The sequence below is a fragment of the Macaca nemestrina genome, chromosome 19, assembly GCF_043159975.1.
Source record: "Macaca nemestrina isolate mMacNem1 chromosome 19, mMacNem.hap1, whole genome shotgun sequence".
Taxonomy (NCBI): Eukaryota; Metazoa; Chordata; class Mammalia; order Primates; family Cercopithecidae; genus Macaca; species Macaca nemestrina.
In genome coordinates, this window is record NC_092143.1 from 68061923 (window position 1) to 68076187 (window position 14265).

Sequence of the window (14265 nt, forward strand, 5' to 3'; positions counted from 1 at the left end):
TTACTGTGTGGCTATTTTTCCTTAGACTATAACTCTAAAATCTTTGCTGCTTTATCTTCAAGACATTCTGCAAAGGTTCCTTGGAGTTTTTAAAACAGTTCAGTAGATTTGCATACCAGTAGAAACCAAACACAACGCAGTAGTGCCTGAACACAAATATGTACCAAGAATATGCTGTGATGAGGTGTGTGTGACTTGCTGGTCCCTGTATACAGTGCATGACATGAGAAAGCCCTTCCCGAAGCTATCATTACATCACATTAATCACACCCCATAAACCAGAGATGGAGCCGACTTCAGGCAATGGCACCTACGCTATGTTTAGGGTATTACGCCCTGCATTGTGGGGAATTCAAAGTAGGATGTGATACTACCCTTGCCCTCAAGGAATTTTCTAGACTGCCACACTGGGTTGTGTGCCAGGCACATCATGTGTGGATATTGTTACTTCCTTTCTCAAAAAACAAACATTCCTTCAATGGTGGGCGGACTACTTGAGATCAGGAGTTTGAGACCACCCTGGCCAACATGGTGAAACCCATCTCTACAGAAAACACAAAAATTAGCCGGGCATGGTAGCCCATGCCTATAATCCCAGCTACTCAGGAGGCTGAGGCAGGAGAATTGCTTGAACCAGGGAGGCAGACTTTGCAGTGAGCCGAGATCATGCCACTGCACTCCCATCCCAAAAAAAAAAAAAACAAAACAAAAACCCTGTTATAGCATCAAACCGTTCCAGACTTGTTTTCAACAACTCTGCACATACTGATGATACAACGCCATTGGACTGGTCATCCATGAGCACAGCCTCCTGCCCTGTACCACTCCGGAGTCCTGTTAGCCTTAGTCCCTGCCCCTGGAAGGGCACTTCTCCTCTTATGCCCATTCTTAAAGACTTAGCTCAAAATGAACCACAAAGTCTTCTAAGGGCTTCTCAGACCACATGACTCCCATTCCCCCTACCCAGAGCCCAGCACTGAGAGGGGCCCGTTTGGACTCTCCTCCAACAGTTACCATTCAGTAGATTGGAGTTCCTGGCATATTTCTCTAATCTCCCCTCCTTTTGAGAAAAGGGGTCACTTGTCCTTTACAGGGTACAACTATATGATCTTGCCCCATGGGAAGGATTCAAAGACATTTATGAAACAAAATTGAAAGATAGAAACATAAAAAATACGTAACATGTGGCTGAACATGTGGCTCACGCCAGTAATCCCAGAGCTTCGGGAGGCTGAGCAGGGAGAATTGCTTGAGCCTAGGAGTTTGAGGCCAGCCTGGGCAACATAGTGAGATCCTATCTCTACAAAAATTAAAATTAAAAAATTAGCTGGCCATGGTGGTGTGTGCCTATAAGTGCTTGGGGAGGCCATGGCAGGAGGATTGCTTGAGGCCAGGAGTTCAACTCCAGCCTGGGCAATACAGTGAGATCCTATCTCTACAAAAATAAAAAAGTAAAAAAAAAAAAGTTTAACATGAGGCAGTAACTTGTGAGAGGCAAAAGCAAAATACAGTTAAGTATTTTGGAGGCAGAGAAGACAGAAACCATTTGGTCAGAGGAAGCAGGATCCTGAAAAGATGCTACATGCTCTCAACTGTCATTTAGTTTCTACAAATATTGGAAATGATTTAATCTAAACTTTGTGTAGGCCACATATCAAGATGTCCTAAATTTAGATCAGCACCAACTGCAACTGCCACTTCCTGCCACTTAGGTCATGCTCTGATACCTACAGTGAGCTGTACATCCGGCTTCTTTTCCAGAAGAACCATGTCGCTAGGCAAGCCGAAGGACTTGGCTTGGTAAGTGAGGTAGCCACCATATGAAGAAACCTAAAATGAAATTAATAGTATCAATAGCACAAGCATTAAAAGAAACGATGTCAACATCAACCCACATGAAAAGCACTTAGGCACACAAAGCGTGGAAAGAAACACACTCGACCTGTTAACAAGGGTTGTATCTAGGGGGTGGGGTTGAGGATGGTATTTTTTCTACTTTATGCTATGTTTAATGTCATCTGAAATGTTTAGCATGAACATGATTGAGTTTTACAAGCAAGAAGATACCTTTATTAGAAAGAAAAATAAGGCTGGGTGTAGTAGCTATAATCCCAGCACTTTGGGAAGCCGAGGCAGAAGGATCACTTGAGGTCAGGAGTTAGGGGCCAGCCTGGGCAATATAGCAAGACCCTGAATCTACAAAAAACATTTAAAAATTAGCCAGGTGTGGTGGTGTACGCCTGTAGTCCCAGTTACTCAGGAAGCTAAGGTGGAAAGATTGCTTGAGCCCAGGAGTTTGAGGCTGCGGTGAGCTATTATTGTACCAGTTCACTGCAGCTTGGGCAACAGAGCAATACTCTATAAGAAAGGAAAGGAGAGGAGAGGAGAGGAGAGGAGAGGAGAGGAGAGGAGAGGAGAGGAGAGGAGAGGAGAGGAGAGGAGAGGAGAGGAGAGGAGAGGAGAGGAGAGGAGAGGGAAGGAAGGAAGAAAGGAAGGAAGGGAGGAAAGAAGGAAATAATAGTCATTTTCCTTTTTTCCTAGATGATTACTAAACCAAAATGTTTATTTAATCCACAACTATTCTAGGAAATCTAGGCCATTGGTTTCTTTTTTAACTGAGAGAACTGGATAATATCTATCAGTCACAAAATGAACCTCTAAAAATAAATTTTCTCCAAAAACAATTCTCCTGAAAGCAGATGGTGAACATTTCCCAAATTATTGTGAGTTCTGCTGGGTACAGTAGCCATGGCTGACAACTCCAGCAGGTGCACAGACCTCTGTGTCACTCAAGCAGCATGATGCTGGTGGGGACATGGAGTGAATGGTAACAGTTTTCTGACAGCTACTTCACACCTTGGGTCCTGACACTTCCCACCCTTACAGTAAAACATAGTCAAGAAGGAAGAAGTGACAGAAGGATGAAAATCACAGGCAAGATCACCTCTGATTAGACAGAACAAAATAACCTACAGGAAAATTCCAACAACTTAGAGGAGGCAGGGGAACGAAGCCACATTCTTCTAGGATCCCATTCAACAGAAGCTTTTCCCTAGAGTCTGTAACCTGACAAAGCCTTACAGAGCTTTGATTTCCAAGCCTGGAAGTATTCCAAGGCAATGTCTTAAATTATTATTGTGATTAAGTATTGCTTCTCTGATGGGCTTAAAGTGATTTTAAAAACATGGCCTCAAATTCTTTGCACTCCTGCCTTCAAGGGGTGGGGCTTAATTCCCCCTCCTCCTCTTTGTTTTGTTTTTTTTGAGACGGAGTCTCGCTCTGTCACCCAGGCTGGAGTGCAGTGGCGAGATCTCGGCTCACTGCAACCTCCGCCTCCCAGGTTCAAATGATTCTCCTGCCTCAGCCTCCTGAGTAGCTGGGACTACAGGCACCCGCCGCCATGCCCAGCTAATTTTTGTATTTTTAGTAAAAACAGGTGTTTCACCATGTTAGCTAGGCTGGTCTCAAACTCCTGACCTCAGATGATCCGCCTGTCTCAGCCTCCCAAAGTGCTGGGATTAGAGGCATGAGCCACCAAATTGTCCTCCCCTTGAGTGTGGGCTGGGCTTAGTGACTCACTGCTAATGAATAGAATAAAGGAGAAGTGAGGGCATGGCAGTTCTGAAATTTAGGTTACAAAAACACTGCAGCTTCTGTCCCGAGCTAGTGCTCTCGTTCTCTCTCTCTCTCTCTCTCTCTCTCTCTCTCACTCTCTCTCTCTGTCTCTATCTCTCTCTCTCTCTCTCTCTCTCTCTCTCCCCCCACCTAACCCCCTTACCCATCCCCCATAAGTTGCTTTGGGGGAAACCAGCTGTCATGTCATGAGGACCCTCAGGTAGCCTATGGAGGGTCTCGTGTGATGAGAAACGGAGGCTTCTAGCCCACAGCTAGCCAGAAGCAGAGGCCTGCTAACAGAGATGTGGGTGAGCTTGGAAGCAGATGCTCCAGTCCCAGGGAACTATAGCCCTGGCTGACATCTTGACAGTAACCTCAGAAGACTCTGGGCCATCCCCTCCTGAATTCTTCATCCAAGATAATTATTACTGCTTTAAGCTGCAAGGTGTTGGAGTAATTTGTTACATGACAATAGACAACACATGGGCCCATCATATAGCAGTAAAGAGGAGTATTCAGTGAGAGAGTAGTGGGATCATAGGAGAGAGGCAATATTTCCCACACTCAGATGTCAAAACCCACAGTCCTTCACCCAGAAGACAAAGTTAAGAGACCTCAGGCCGAGGCCCTAATATTTTAGTCCTCCTAATGTGAGAATATGGCATCCCCTGAGGCGGGCCCTGTGAAATCCACCCATTAGCAAGTTCCACCCTTGCTAAGAAATATATGTCACCTGATGGTGTTGCCACATGAGGCCTGCGTTTCTGTCCTCATAAAATGTATGGAGGTGGCCAGCCTCTGGCATAATAACTCATGCAGCAAAGGAAGAGCAAGTGGTTTGTAAGCTCCTGAGGAGCGTGTAACTAGTGCGATTCTCCTTAGGAAAGTCGAACTGCCACCAGATCCTGCGTTTCTTTTAATAAGCTTGTGAGTCACTTGTCAGCTTTTGTTTTCCTAACAAAGAGGCTTTCTTCTGCCTTAAAATAAAGAATTCTCAGCACTGGCATTGAAAAGCATGCATGTCCCATTTGCAATAAATATTATGTAAATGGTTATTTCCCTAGAGGAAAATTCTTTGGCATTAGGTAAAAACTGAGAAAAACGTTGTGGGTGATTTCCTTTGCTGGTAGCTCATGCATGGCAAGGGTGGGGCGCAGTGGTGCCTGCTCAGCCCCTCACAGCAGGAGGCAAGGTCTCTTCTTCATTTTTAGTTCAGCTCATTTCTGGCATGTTAGTAACCTGAACTGCTGGATGCTTCCTTCCAGATTTCCAGGAAATGATGCTCACACAGCAATAGTAGAGGGCCACTGGGGGCCCAGAAGAACAGCAGGACATCATTACCTTGTCCCCCAGGTAGGACGCGGGTGCGACCCAGGACGCGCTGTGGACAGTTGCGGGCAGCTCCTGGAGATCCGCCACCATGCTGTTGCTGCCCGGGTTGAATGAGACGGGGATGTGCATTCTGTCTGCCGTCTCCAGGCGCCAGCCCAGCATATCCACAAACTGGAAAGAGGGAGAGAAGCAAGGGATGAAAACGTCTTGGTCGTGGCATCCCTGGTGATGGCTGCATGATGTATACAGAAAGCTTCATGGGCAGCCTCCTTGCCTCAGAGGCCTCCTTCATGCATCTCCTCCTGCACCTGCCCTCCCAAGCCGGAGCCCCGTCTCACCCATTGCCACTGGGAGTTCTGGGAAGGCAGTGGCCTTACGTATGTGGGATTTATCTTTGTAACCCAGCACACATCCTGGTTCTTGACATTTAGTAGGTGATCAATGAGTGTTCGAATAATAAAGAAATAAGTGTATGAATAAAAACTAGGACCGTGGTGCATTTAATGGCAAGCTCCTTATAAAGAAAAATGTGATGTGGAATTCAGTGGCTTGCTATTATTATTTTTCTTTAAATGGAGCATCAAAATTAAATCGTTTCCTGGTCACAAAGGAAGCCAGTTAATTTTGAGGTAAAAAAAAGAAAGAACTGACCAAGCATAGGGTTGGATTAATGCTTTCTCATTCCCAGGGGAGAAGAGACTTCAGAGCAGATTTACAAAGTTTTTTTTTTTTTTTTTCCCAATTACTAGCTGCACTCCGTTTAGGAGACAGGCAGTAAAAGATATGAAATAGGCAGGCAGTAAAATATATAAAATAGTCGTTTTGGGGCCAGGCGTGGTGGGTCACATCTGTAATCACAGCACTTTGGGAAGCCAAGGTGGGCAGATCACCTGAGATCAGGAGTTTAAGACCTGCCTGGCCAACATGGTGAAACCTTGTCTCTATTAAATACAAAAATTAGCCAGGCATGGTGGGGCATGCCTGTAATTCCAGCTACCCAGGAGGCTGAGGCAGAAGAATCACTTGAACCTGGGAGGCAGAGGTTGCAGTGAGCCAAGATCATGCCACTGCACTCCAGCCTGGGTGACTGAGCGAGACTCCATCTCAAAAAAAAAAAATCTGTTTTTGAATACTTGTTGGATATAAGACATGACTCACACAAAGAAGGCAAGCAAGAGGTTACTGGTTCATGGAATAATGAAAGCAAGAAAAGTTTTAGTTTCATTGAGTTAATTTTAAAAACGCCCAAAGAAGGCTGGGTGCGGTGGCTCACACCTGTAATCCCAGCGCTGTGGGAGGCCAAGGTGGGAGGACTGCTTGAGCCCAGGAGTTTGAGACCAGCCTGGGCAGCATGGCGAAACCCCGACTCTACAAAAAATGCAAAAATTAACCAGGTGTGGTGGTGCATGCCTGTAGTCCCAGCTACTCAGGAGGGTGAGGCAGGAAGATTGCTTGAGCCCTGGAAGCAAAGGTTGCAATGAGCTGTGATCACACCACTACACTCCAGCCTAGGCAACAGAGACCCTGTCTCAAAAAAAAAAAAAAAAAAAAAAAAAAGTAGCCAAAGAAAAGATACGATAAAATAGGTGAGAAGGAAAGCAAAACAGAAAGAAGCAAAAATGAGAAATGAGGGGTGTGATATTGTGACATAATGAGACACAATGAGAAATATCAATTTGGCTATTACTACCAGTTTCTGGCACAGAGTTCCTAAAACCCTTGTAATTTCCTTAATGACAGGGGTGATAGCAGCATCTTTTGCCATAATATTTGGGCTTAGTCCACAATTCCTGAGGCCAGAGCTTCTAAGACCCTTGGACTCTCTGATGTGGTAATAGTGTCTGTTTGTGTGCTAATGAGATAAGTGGTGGCTGGGTCCTCTGGGTAGCTTCAGGATGGGGGCTTGTAGCCAGGAAGACCAAGGTAGGATGAGAGGATTGGGACTTTCAGCCCTACCCCCAACCTCTGAGGAAGGGAGAGGGACTAGAGATTGAGTTAATTATCAATAGCTAATGATTTAATCAATCACGCCTACATGAAAGAGCCATCAAAAAAAAAACAAAAAAACAAAAAAAACCCTAAACGGTGGTTTGGGAGAGCTCCTGGGTGGGTAAACACATCTGCATGCCAGGAGGGTGGTGCGCCCTAACTCCCATGCCTGGAACCCTCTGGACTTCACCCTATGCACCTGTTCATGCACCTGGCTGCTGCTCTGTATCCTTTGTCATATTCTTTATAATAAAGAGCTATAGGAAGGAAAGTATATCCTGAATTCTGGGAGCCATTATAGCAGATTACAAACATGAGGAGGGGGCTGTGGGTACCCCCGACTTGTAGCAAAACACTAGAGTAGTACTGGAGGCCTGGGATTTGCAACTGGCATCTGAAGTGGGGGCAGTCTGGAAGAACTGAGCCCTTAGCCTGTACAGTCTGATGCCACCTCCAGGTAGAGAGTGTCAGAAGTGAATTGAATTGCAGGACCCCCCAGGAGTGTCTGGGAGAGTCAGAGAATTTTTGGTATGGAAAAAAACCCCACACATTTGGTGTTAGAGTGTTGTGAGTATAGAAACAGGGTTTTCTTGTAAGGGGGAAAATGACAAACTCTATTTATTTAATGAGATTTACTGGGCATCTGTTATGTCCCAGGTCCTATTCTAGGCACTAGGGGTGTATCAGGGAACTCACACTCTAGGGACAGAAGAAGAAGGGCAATAAACAAATTTTAAAACAAAATGTTAAATATGTTAGGGAGTGATGACTGCTGTGGGGAAGACAAGGGTAAGGTCAGCAAGAGTGTCCAAGGTGGGCTATTTTATAGGGAGTGGTGAAGGAAAGCCCCTCTGAGTACATGATATTCGAGCAAACACCCAACGAATTCAGGAAACAAGAATTTTAAAATGCTGCAGACCAAGAAGCGGCGAGGGCAACACTTACCATTTAACAAATCCATGTACAACATGTTCCCCAGCACTTCCTGTCAATGCATACCTTAGCCCTTCGCTTATGTGCGCTGTGACATTGATTATTTACTCCAAAACAGAAACAGCTGGTACAACCCTTGGGATTGGCTGGGTCCAAATGGAATGAGCCTTCTCGACACACATTACACTCTGTGCCTTCTACATTTTCCTATTGAAGCAAAACATGAAGTAAGAGATCACTTCTTCCAAAATTTCCCTAGTTGCAATTAGCTACTTGCACAAATTAAATATCAACACAAGATGTTAGGATGAGGATGTGAGCAAAACATTAAAAGAGACCTTAATTATTAAGCTTTCATCCCATGTTAATTGTTTAAACTTTTATACCACACACAAATGGAAGAGAGAATTTCTAAATTTCATAAAATGCCCCTGGGGCATCTTGCAAGTAGAGAAATAGCACTGTATGGTTCACAGGATGGGGAGACCAATTCATCTCACTCACCACCACCTTAACACATCTCTTGGGAATTGGAAGGTCTCCTACAACCTGGTGGAACCCCTTGGAGCAGAGACGATCACCTGGAGTCCATGGTTCAAGAGTGGGTTTTAGGGGAACCTATGAACCTCATGAAACTGTAGATAAAATTTGTGTTGATTTTCTGGAAAGGGTCTATATCTGTCACCAGATTCTAAGGCGATCTGTGACCTCTCCAAAAGATAAATGGGGGCTGGGCGCGGTGGCTCAAGCCTGTAATCCCAGCACTTTGGGAGGCCGAGACGGGCGGATCACGAGGTCAGGAGATATCCTGGCTAACACTGTGAAACCCCATCTCTACTAAGAAATACAAAAAAAACTAGCCGGGTGAGGTGGCGGGTGCCTGTAGTCCCAGCTACTCCGGAGGCTGAGGTGGGAGAACGGCGTAAACCCGGGAGGCGGAGCTTGCAGTGAGCTGAGATCCGGCCACTGCACTCCAGCCTGGGCGACAGAGCCAGAGTCCGCCTCAAAAAAAAAAAAAAAAAAAAAAAAAAAGATAAATGGGATCTTGCCTCCTAACTATTTCTGTAAAATAAGATCATGACTACAAAACGCTACACACACTATCAACATCTCTTCTGGGTCGGTCCCATTTCCCACATACTCTTCTATGTTGACTCAACATGAAGCACTTCCCCGCTGACTGGCAGCTGGCGTCTCTGACATTGCACCATCTCTCTTACCTTGCAGAGGCAAGCCCCGGTCCCTGGGTCACACACTCCTGGCTCAGTCCCATCTCGGTTGCAATTGCAGGGAACACACTCAGGGAATCGGTAAAACCCGGAAGCACATCGGTCACACTGCCGCCCTGTGATTCTGGGCTTGCATCTGTACACAAAGTAAAGGAAGCAAAAATCATCATCTTTGTACACACAATTTTAAGGGCTCACTTACACTATAGTGAAGTAGTTGGTGTGCAAAGCCAATTAAATAGATACAATGCCTGCTTATAGTCCAAGGCAGAATGGAGAGAGGCAGATAAAGGCACTAACAGAAAGTAGGTCATTGGCCATTGTGGATGGTCATGGATGACCATCGTAGATGGGTGAGGCTTAGCACTACGTGTTGAGGGTGCACGGATGGACGTGGCCCCTGAGCCTGGAGGGCTCCCGCAGATGGCCCATAAGTGGAAATGATGACAATATACACACAGAGTCTAACTGATGTTCAGAGGAGTAGCAGGTGATCCAGTCACAAGTTTCCTTGGGGGAAGTGACTCCTGACCTGAGCTTTAAAGGGCAGAGTCATGGGGTAGGAGTTGAGATGGGCATTCCAGACAGAAGAAACAGAGCGGGAGATCACTCAGTGTGTACAGGGAACAACACAAGCATGGTGCTGCTGGGGCGCATGTCCAGGCAGGGAATGCTTCCCCATGGCCTGAGGAGGTAGGTGGTGTCAGATCATCAGGACAGAGGGGCTGGACACTGTCCCATGGCAGCAGAGCACAGTAGTTGAGACCTGTCCATGCAAGGCTTCAGTTTTAATCCAGTTCTGACCATATGAGACACACCATCTTAGCAAGTTCTTTAACTTCCTAAAGCCTGCTTTTCATATCTGTGAGGGACAGAACAAGGTAGCTGCTGCCTCCTGGCATTGCTGGGAACCTGTGAGGCAGTGCAAGCAAAATTTCAGCCCAGTGCCTGGCACATGGCAAGTTACAAGCAGGGGAACACTGTCATGAAAAGCTGTTAAGGAGGAGAGAGTGTGGTTGGACGTGTGTGAAGGATGGAGCCCAGACGGTGAGTTCCAGCGGCAGCAGTGGCAGCAGGCTGTCAAGTCAGGAGAGAGACCAGGGCTGACCTAGGGCAAAGGTGTCCAGATGGGGAGGAGGGACGGGCTCCCAAACTATTTTGGGGTGAGATTTCTGGGAATATTTTGGGGTGAGGTTTCTGGGAATATTGTAATATTCTGGATGAAGAGTAGAGGAAAGGAGGGAAGGCAAGGAAGACTCCCAATGTCCCTGCTTCGGTGACAGAGTGGATCTTAACGTCCCTTGTCACCTGCAAAGGCCAGAGCTCAGAGGAAAGCACAGTGTGGGGTGGGGGGGTCATTTTGAGTCATCCACCCTCATCCATCTGCAGGTCCTTTTGACTGAAGCACCGGGCAGGCAAGAAAACACAAGCAGCTGAGTAGAGGCAGAAGAGCAGAGGGCTATGGCCATGCCTGGAGAGCCCAGAACTCGAGGTCGAGGAGGGGAAGAGAAACGGCTGTGAGCCCTGGAGAACCAAGCACTGCATTCAGAGCTGGGATCTACCTACACACTGATTCTCTTCTGTGGGACTAAGGGAAGTATTAGAAATATGTTTTTATTCGCATATCGGGAATAACATTTTATTGTTCAATTACTACCAAATGTAGGCCATCATCTATCTCCTAATACCTATGAAAATATCTTACCCCAGAGACCATCCTAAAAAAGTGAAATACGACTCTTCATATTCCATTAAGTTTCTCTTTGGCAAATATCTGCTTATTTCCCTTTGGCAAATATCTGCTTATAAAGGATTTTGTATGTGATTAAGAACATAAACTTGGAACCAGGTAACCTACTTTGAATCCCAACTCTACCACTTACTGGACCTTGGGCAAATTGGTCTCTTTACAACCAAGTTTCTTCATCTGTAAAAAAGGAGATAACAATATCTACTTCACAGGATTGTTGTGAGGATTAAATAATACATGTAAAAACCTTAGAGTAGTTGCTTGCACACATGTAAGTATTTGCTATTACTATTCTAGCTGTGACATGGGCTAAGGGGAGCAGACGGTGCCTTTCTGTCCACCGGGCACACCTAAAAGGACTAACTCAGCATTACTTGCAAGACCTGCTGGCAAGTTCCGTCTTTCATCCCCATCCCTCTCATCTCTCCCTGCTTGATCCCTGCAGAAATGATTCCATAAGGAAGTAGCCTCAAAACCACACTTAGAGCAATGTAGGTACAGAGTGTAAATGTTCTGCTTGAAGTGGATGGCTCTAGTGCAGTAGATTGTAAACTTTGGGAGAGGATCAGAGATTCTGTTGGAAAGCTGGGTAAACTATGGGCCATCTTCTCAGAAAAGTGTCCACTAAACCCACAGAAAGACTCACTCTCATATACACATAATTTTGCATTCTCTAGAAGAGGGTTCCTGGCCCCAGGTTAATAACACCTGCTCTCTTCTTGTGACCTTCAGACTAAATGTCATCAGACAGTCCAGCAAAAAAAATAAAGCCTGTTTCCAGTTGATTCCTTATTTCTGGAGAGACAGCAAGTGTGGAGCACAAGGACTCTGGTGGTCTAGAGACCGAAAGAAGAGAGTTGCAGATGACCCCCCCCCAAACTAAAAGCTATCAGAAAGAGGAGCCTCAGAAGAGAAGAGGGGCTTTGGAGATGGCCTGACATAGGCTGGGTGAACCTTGCTTCTCTTTTCCTAGCAGTGAAGGAAAGAACACCGTGCACAGAGGGACAGTGTTGCCATGAAATGCCAACCTGGCAGACTGGCATCCCAAGGTCTGAACGTTTCTTTTAGCAAACACGGGGGGGCTTCTGGCCAAGGGTGCATTAATAAGATGCTGGTGGCAGGTGAGTAATTCACACACTGAATGCCATTGGTGGGCACGGCTCAGAGTGTCCCCTGAGCAAGTGATCTGGGTGGGGACCTGGAAGGTGAGGTAACACAGACAGGACCTATGTTTTTTGCGTGTGGTTTGTGTATTTATTTATTTATTTAGAGACGGAGTCTCGCTCTGTCGCCCAGGCTGGAGTGCAATGGCTCAATCTCGGCTCACTGCAAGCTCCGCCTCCCGGGTTCACGCCATTCTGCTGCCTCAGCCTCCCGAGTAGCTGGGACTATAGGTGCCCGCCACCACACCCAGCTAATTTTTTGTATTTTTTTAGTAGAGACGAGGTTTCACCGTGTTAGCCAGGATGGTCTCAATCTCCAGACCTCGTGATCTGCCCACCTCAGCCTCCCAAAGTGCTGGGATTACAGGTGTAAGCCACCGCGTCCGACCCTGGAGCCTGCATTTTATATTTTCACTTCACTGGAAATGAAAGGAACAGGAGTACCTGCAGCAAGGGCAGCTGTGGAAGCTGCTTGTCCAGACAAGGAAGAAGGGAAGCAAAACCATGACTGGCCTGTTTATTTATTTTAGAATGTATGTGAGAAGATGCAGTGGAAAGAGAGTGACTGAGAAGGTGTGGCCAGTCAGTAATATAGGACCAAGCTCTGAGCCTCACACAGCACATGGGTAGCAGCTGAGAGCACTAAAGCAGATGGGAAAAAAGCCAACAGAGCAGAAGGAGGGGAGCAGCAGCCTGCAAACAGGACCCTGAGTGGCCCCGCTGGGGCTGCTATGCCAGGGTAAACCAAAACAATATTTATATTCTTGAGTACTGCAATGTTTAGATCATTGAGCTTATGCATCCTGTGCAAAGACAGTTTTTGGTGTTGCCATGACAATAGGGAAGTTTTTGGTGGTGCCATGACAATAGGGAAGGAATAGGACACTTCCTCTTGAAAGTCTGGCTGAACATCCTTTAAAACAACCTCATGTCAGCCTGACTTGGTACGTTTCTCCACAGCGAATTTCTGGTACCCAAGGAGCAGCTGCAGAATAGCAGTTCTGGGGAAGCAGGTCAAGAGAAGTTATCTCCATGGCAATGGGGCTCCCGGCCAAATGTTTTGTAACAACATCTGGGCATGGGTGGGTGCTTGCCATGTCTCAGAGAATCAGGCCCAGATGTGCTGGGGTGAGCTGCATCCTTTGGTCATTAAACACTGTAGGGGCCAGGCGCGGTGGCTCACGCCTGTAATTCCAGCACTTTGGGAGGCTGAGGCAGGTTGATCACCTGAGGTCGGGAGTTTGAGAACAGCCTGACCAACATGGAGAAACTCGATCTCTACTAAAAATACAAAATTAGCCGGGTATGGTGGTGAATGCCTATAATCCCAGCTACTCGGGAGGCTGAGGTAGGACAGTCGCTTGAACCCAGGAGGCAGAGGTTGCAGTGAGCTGAGATCATGCCACTGCACTCCAGCCTGGGCAACAAGAGCAAAACACCATCTCAAATAAATAAATAAATAAATAAACAAACACTGTAGGGCCCTTCACATTATGCTCATGTTGAAGTCCAGTTTTAATCTAGAGACCAAAATCTACCTTATTTATTTATTCACCCAAGAATTACTGAGTGCCTTCTACACACACATTCCTGTGTTAGGGGACATGGGAGGGAGGGTACAAAGTAGAATAAGTCAGTCTTGACGTGGACATGTTTTCACTGAGGACACAGGACCTAGAATGTGGAAATTAAGAGAGAAGCTGGCTAAGCAGTCAACTTGCTTTGTCCAATGAGATGATGAGGCGATTTCTGTGGACTGATAGAAGGCTCCTTGCATTCTTTGAGTTTGTACTTTTAACACAAAAATCCTTGAAGGACAGGCATAATTTGGGGGTAGTAGGAGAGCAGGAGGAAGCCCTTTCATAATTGGAGAACAGAATACAGACAAAAAGTGTTTAGAGGAAGTGAGAAAACCAAGCCAGAGAAGAAAGTAGAAAAAACAAAAAGGCATTAAAAGTTAGGGTAGAGGCCGGGCGCGGTGGCTCACGCCTGTAATCCCAGCACTTTGGGAGGCCAAGGCGGGCAGATCACGAGGTCAGGAGATCGAGACCATCTGGTTAACATGGTGAAACTCCATCTCTACTAAAAATACAAAAAATTAGCCGGGCATGGTGCTGGGCACCTGTAGTCCCAGCTACTCGGGAGGCTGAGGCAGGAGAATGGTGTGAACCCAGGAGGCGGAGCTTGCAGTGAGCCGAGATTGCGCCACTGCACTCCAGAATGGGTGACAGAGCGAGACTCCATCTCAAAAAAA

General features: G+C 46.4%; 1 protein-coding gene across 3 annotated transcripts in view; it reads right to left on the bottom strand.

The window, feature by feature from the left end:
- The window catches only part of LOC105465071 (laminin subunit alpha 3), a 273415-nt gene that overhangs the window by 90056 nt on the left and 169094 nt on the right, over positions 1 to 14265 (bottom strand). For all 3 annotated transcript variants that reach the window (XM_011713306.2, XM_011713298.3, XM_011713310.3), the window contains 4 exons: positions 9090 to 9234; positions 7936 to 8076; positions 4957 to 5118; positions 1732 to 1830 (listed from right to left, as the gene is read on the bottom strand). In XM_011713306.2, the coding sequence (XP_011711608.2) occupies positions 1732 to 1830; positions 4957 to 5118; positions 7936 to 8076; positions 9090 to 9234 (547 nt within the window). The remainder of the gene's footprint in view (positions 1 to 1731; positions 1831 to 4956; positions 5119 to 7935; positions 8077 to 9089; positions 9235 to 14265) is intronic.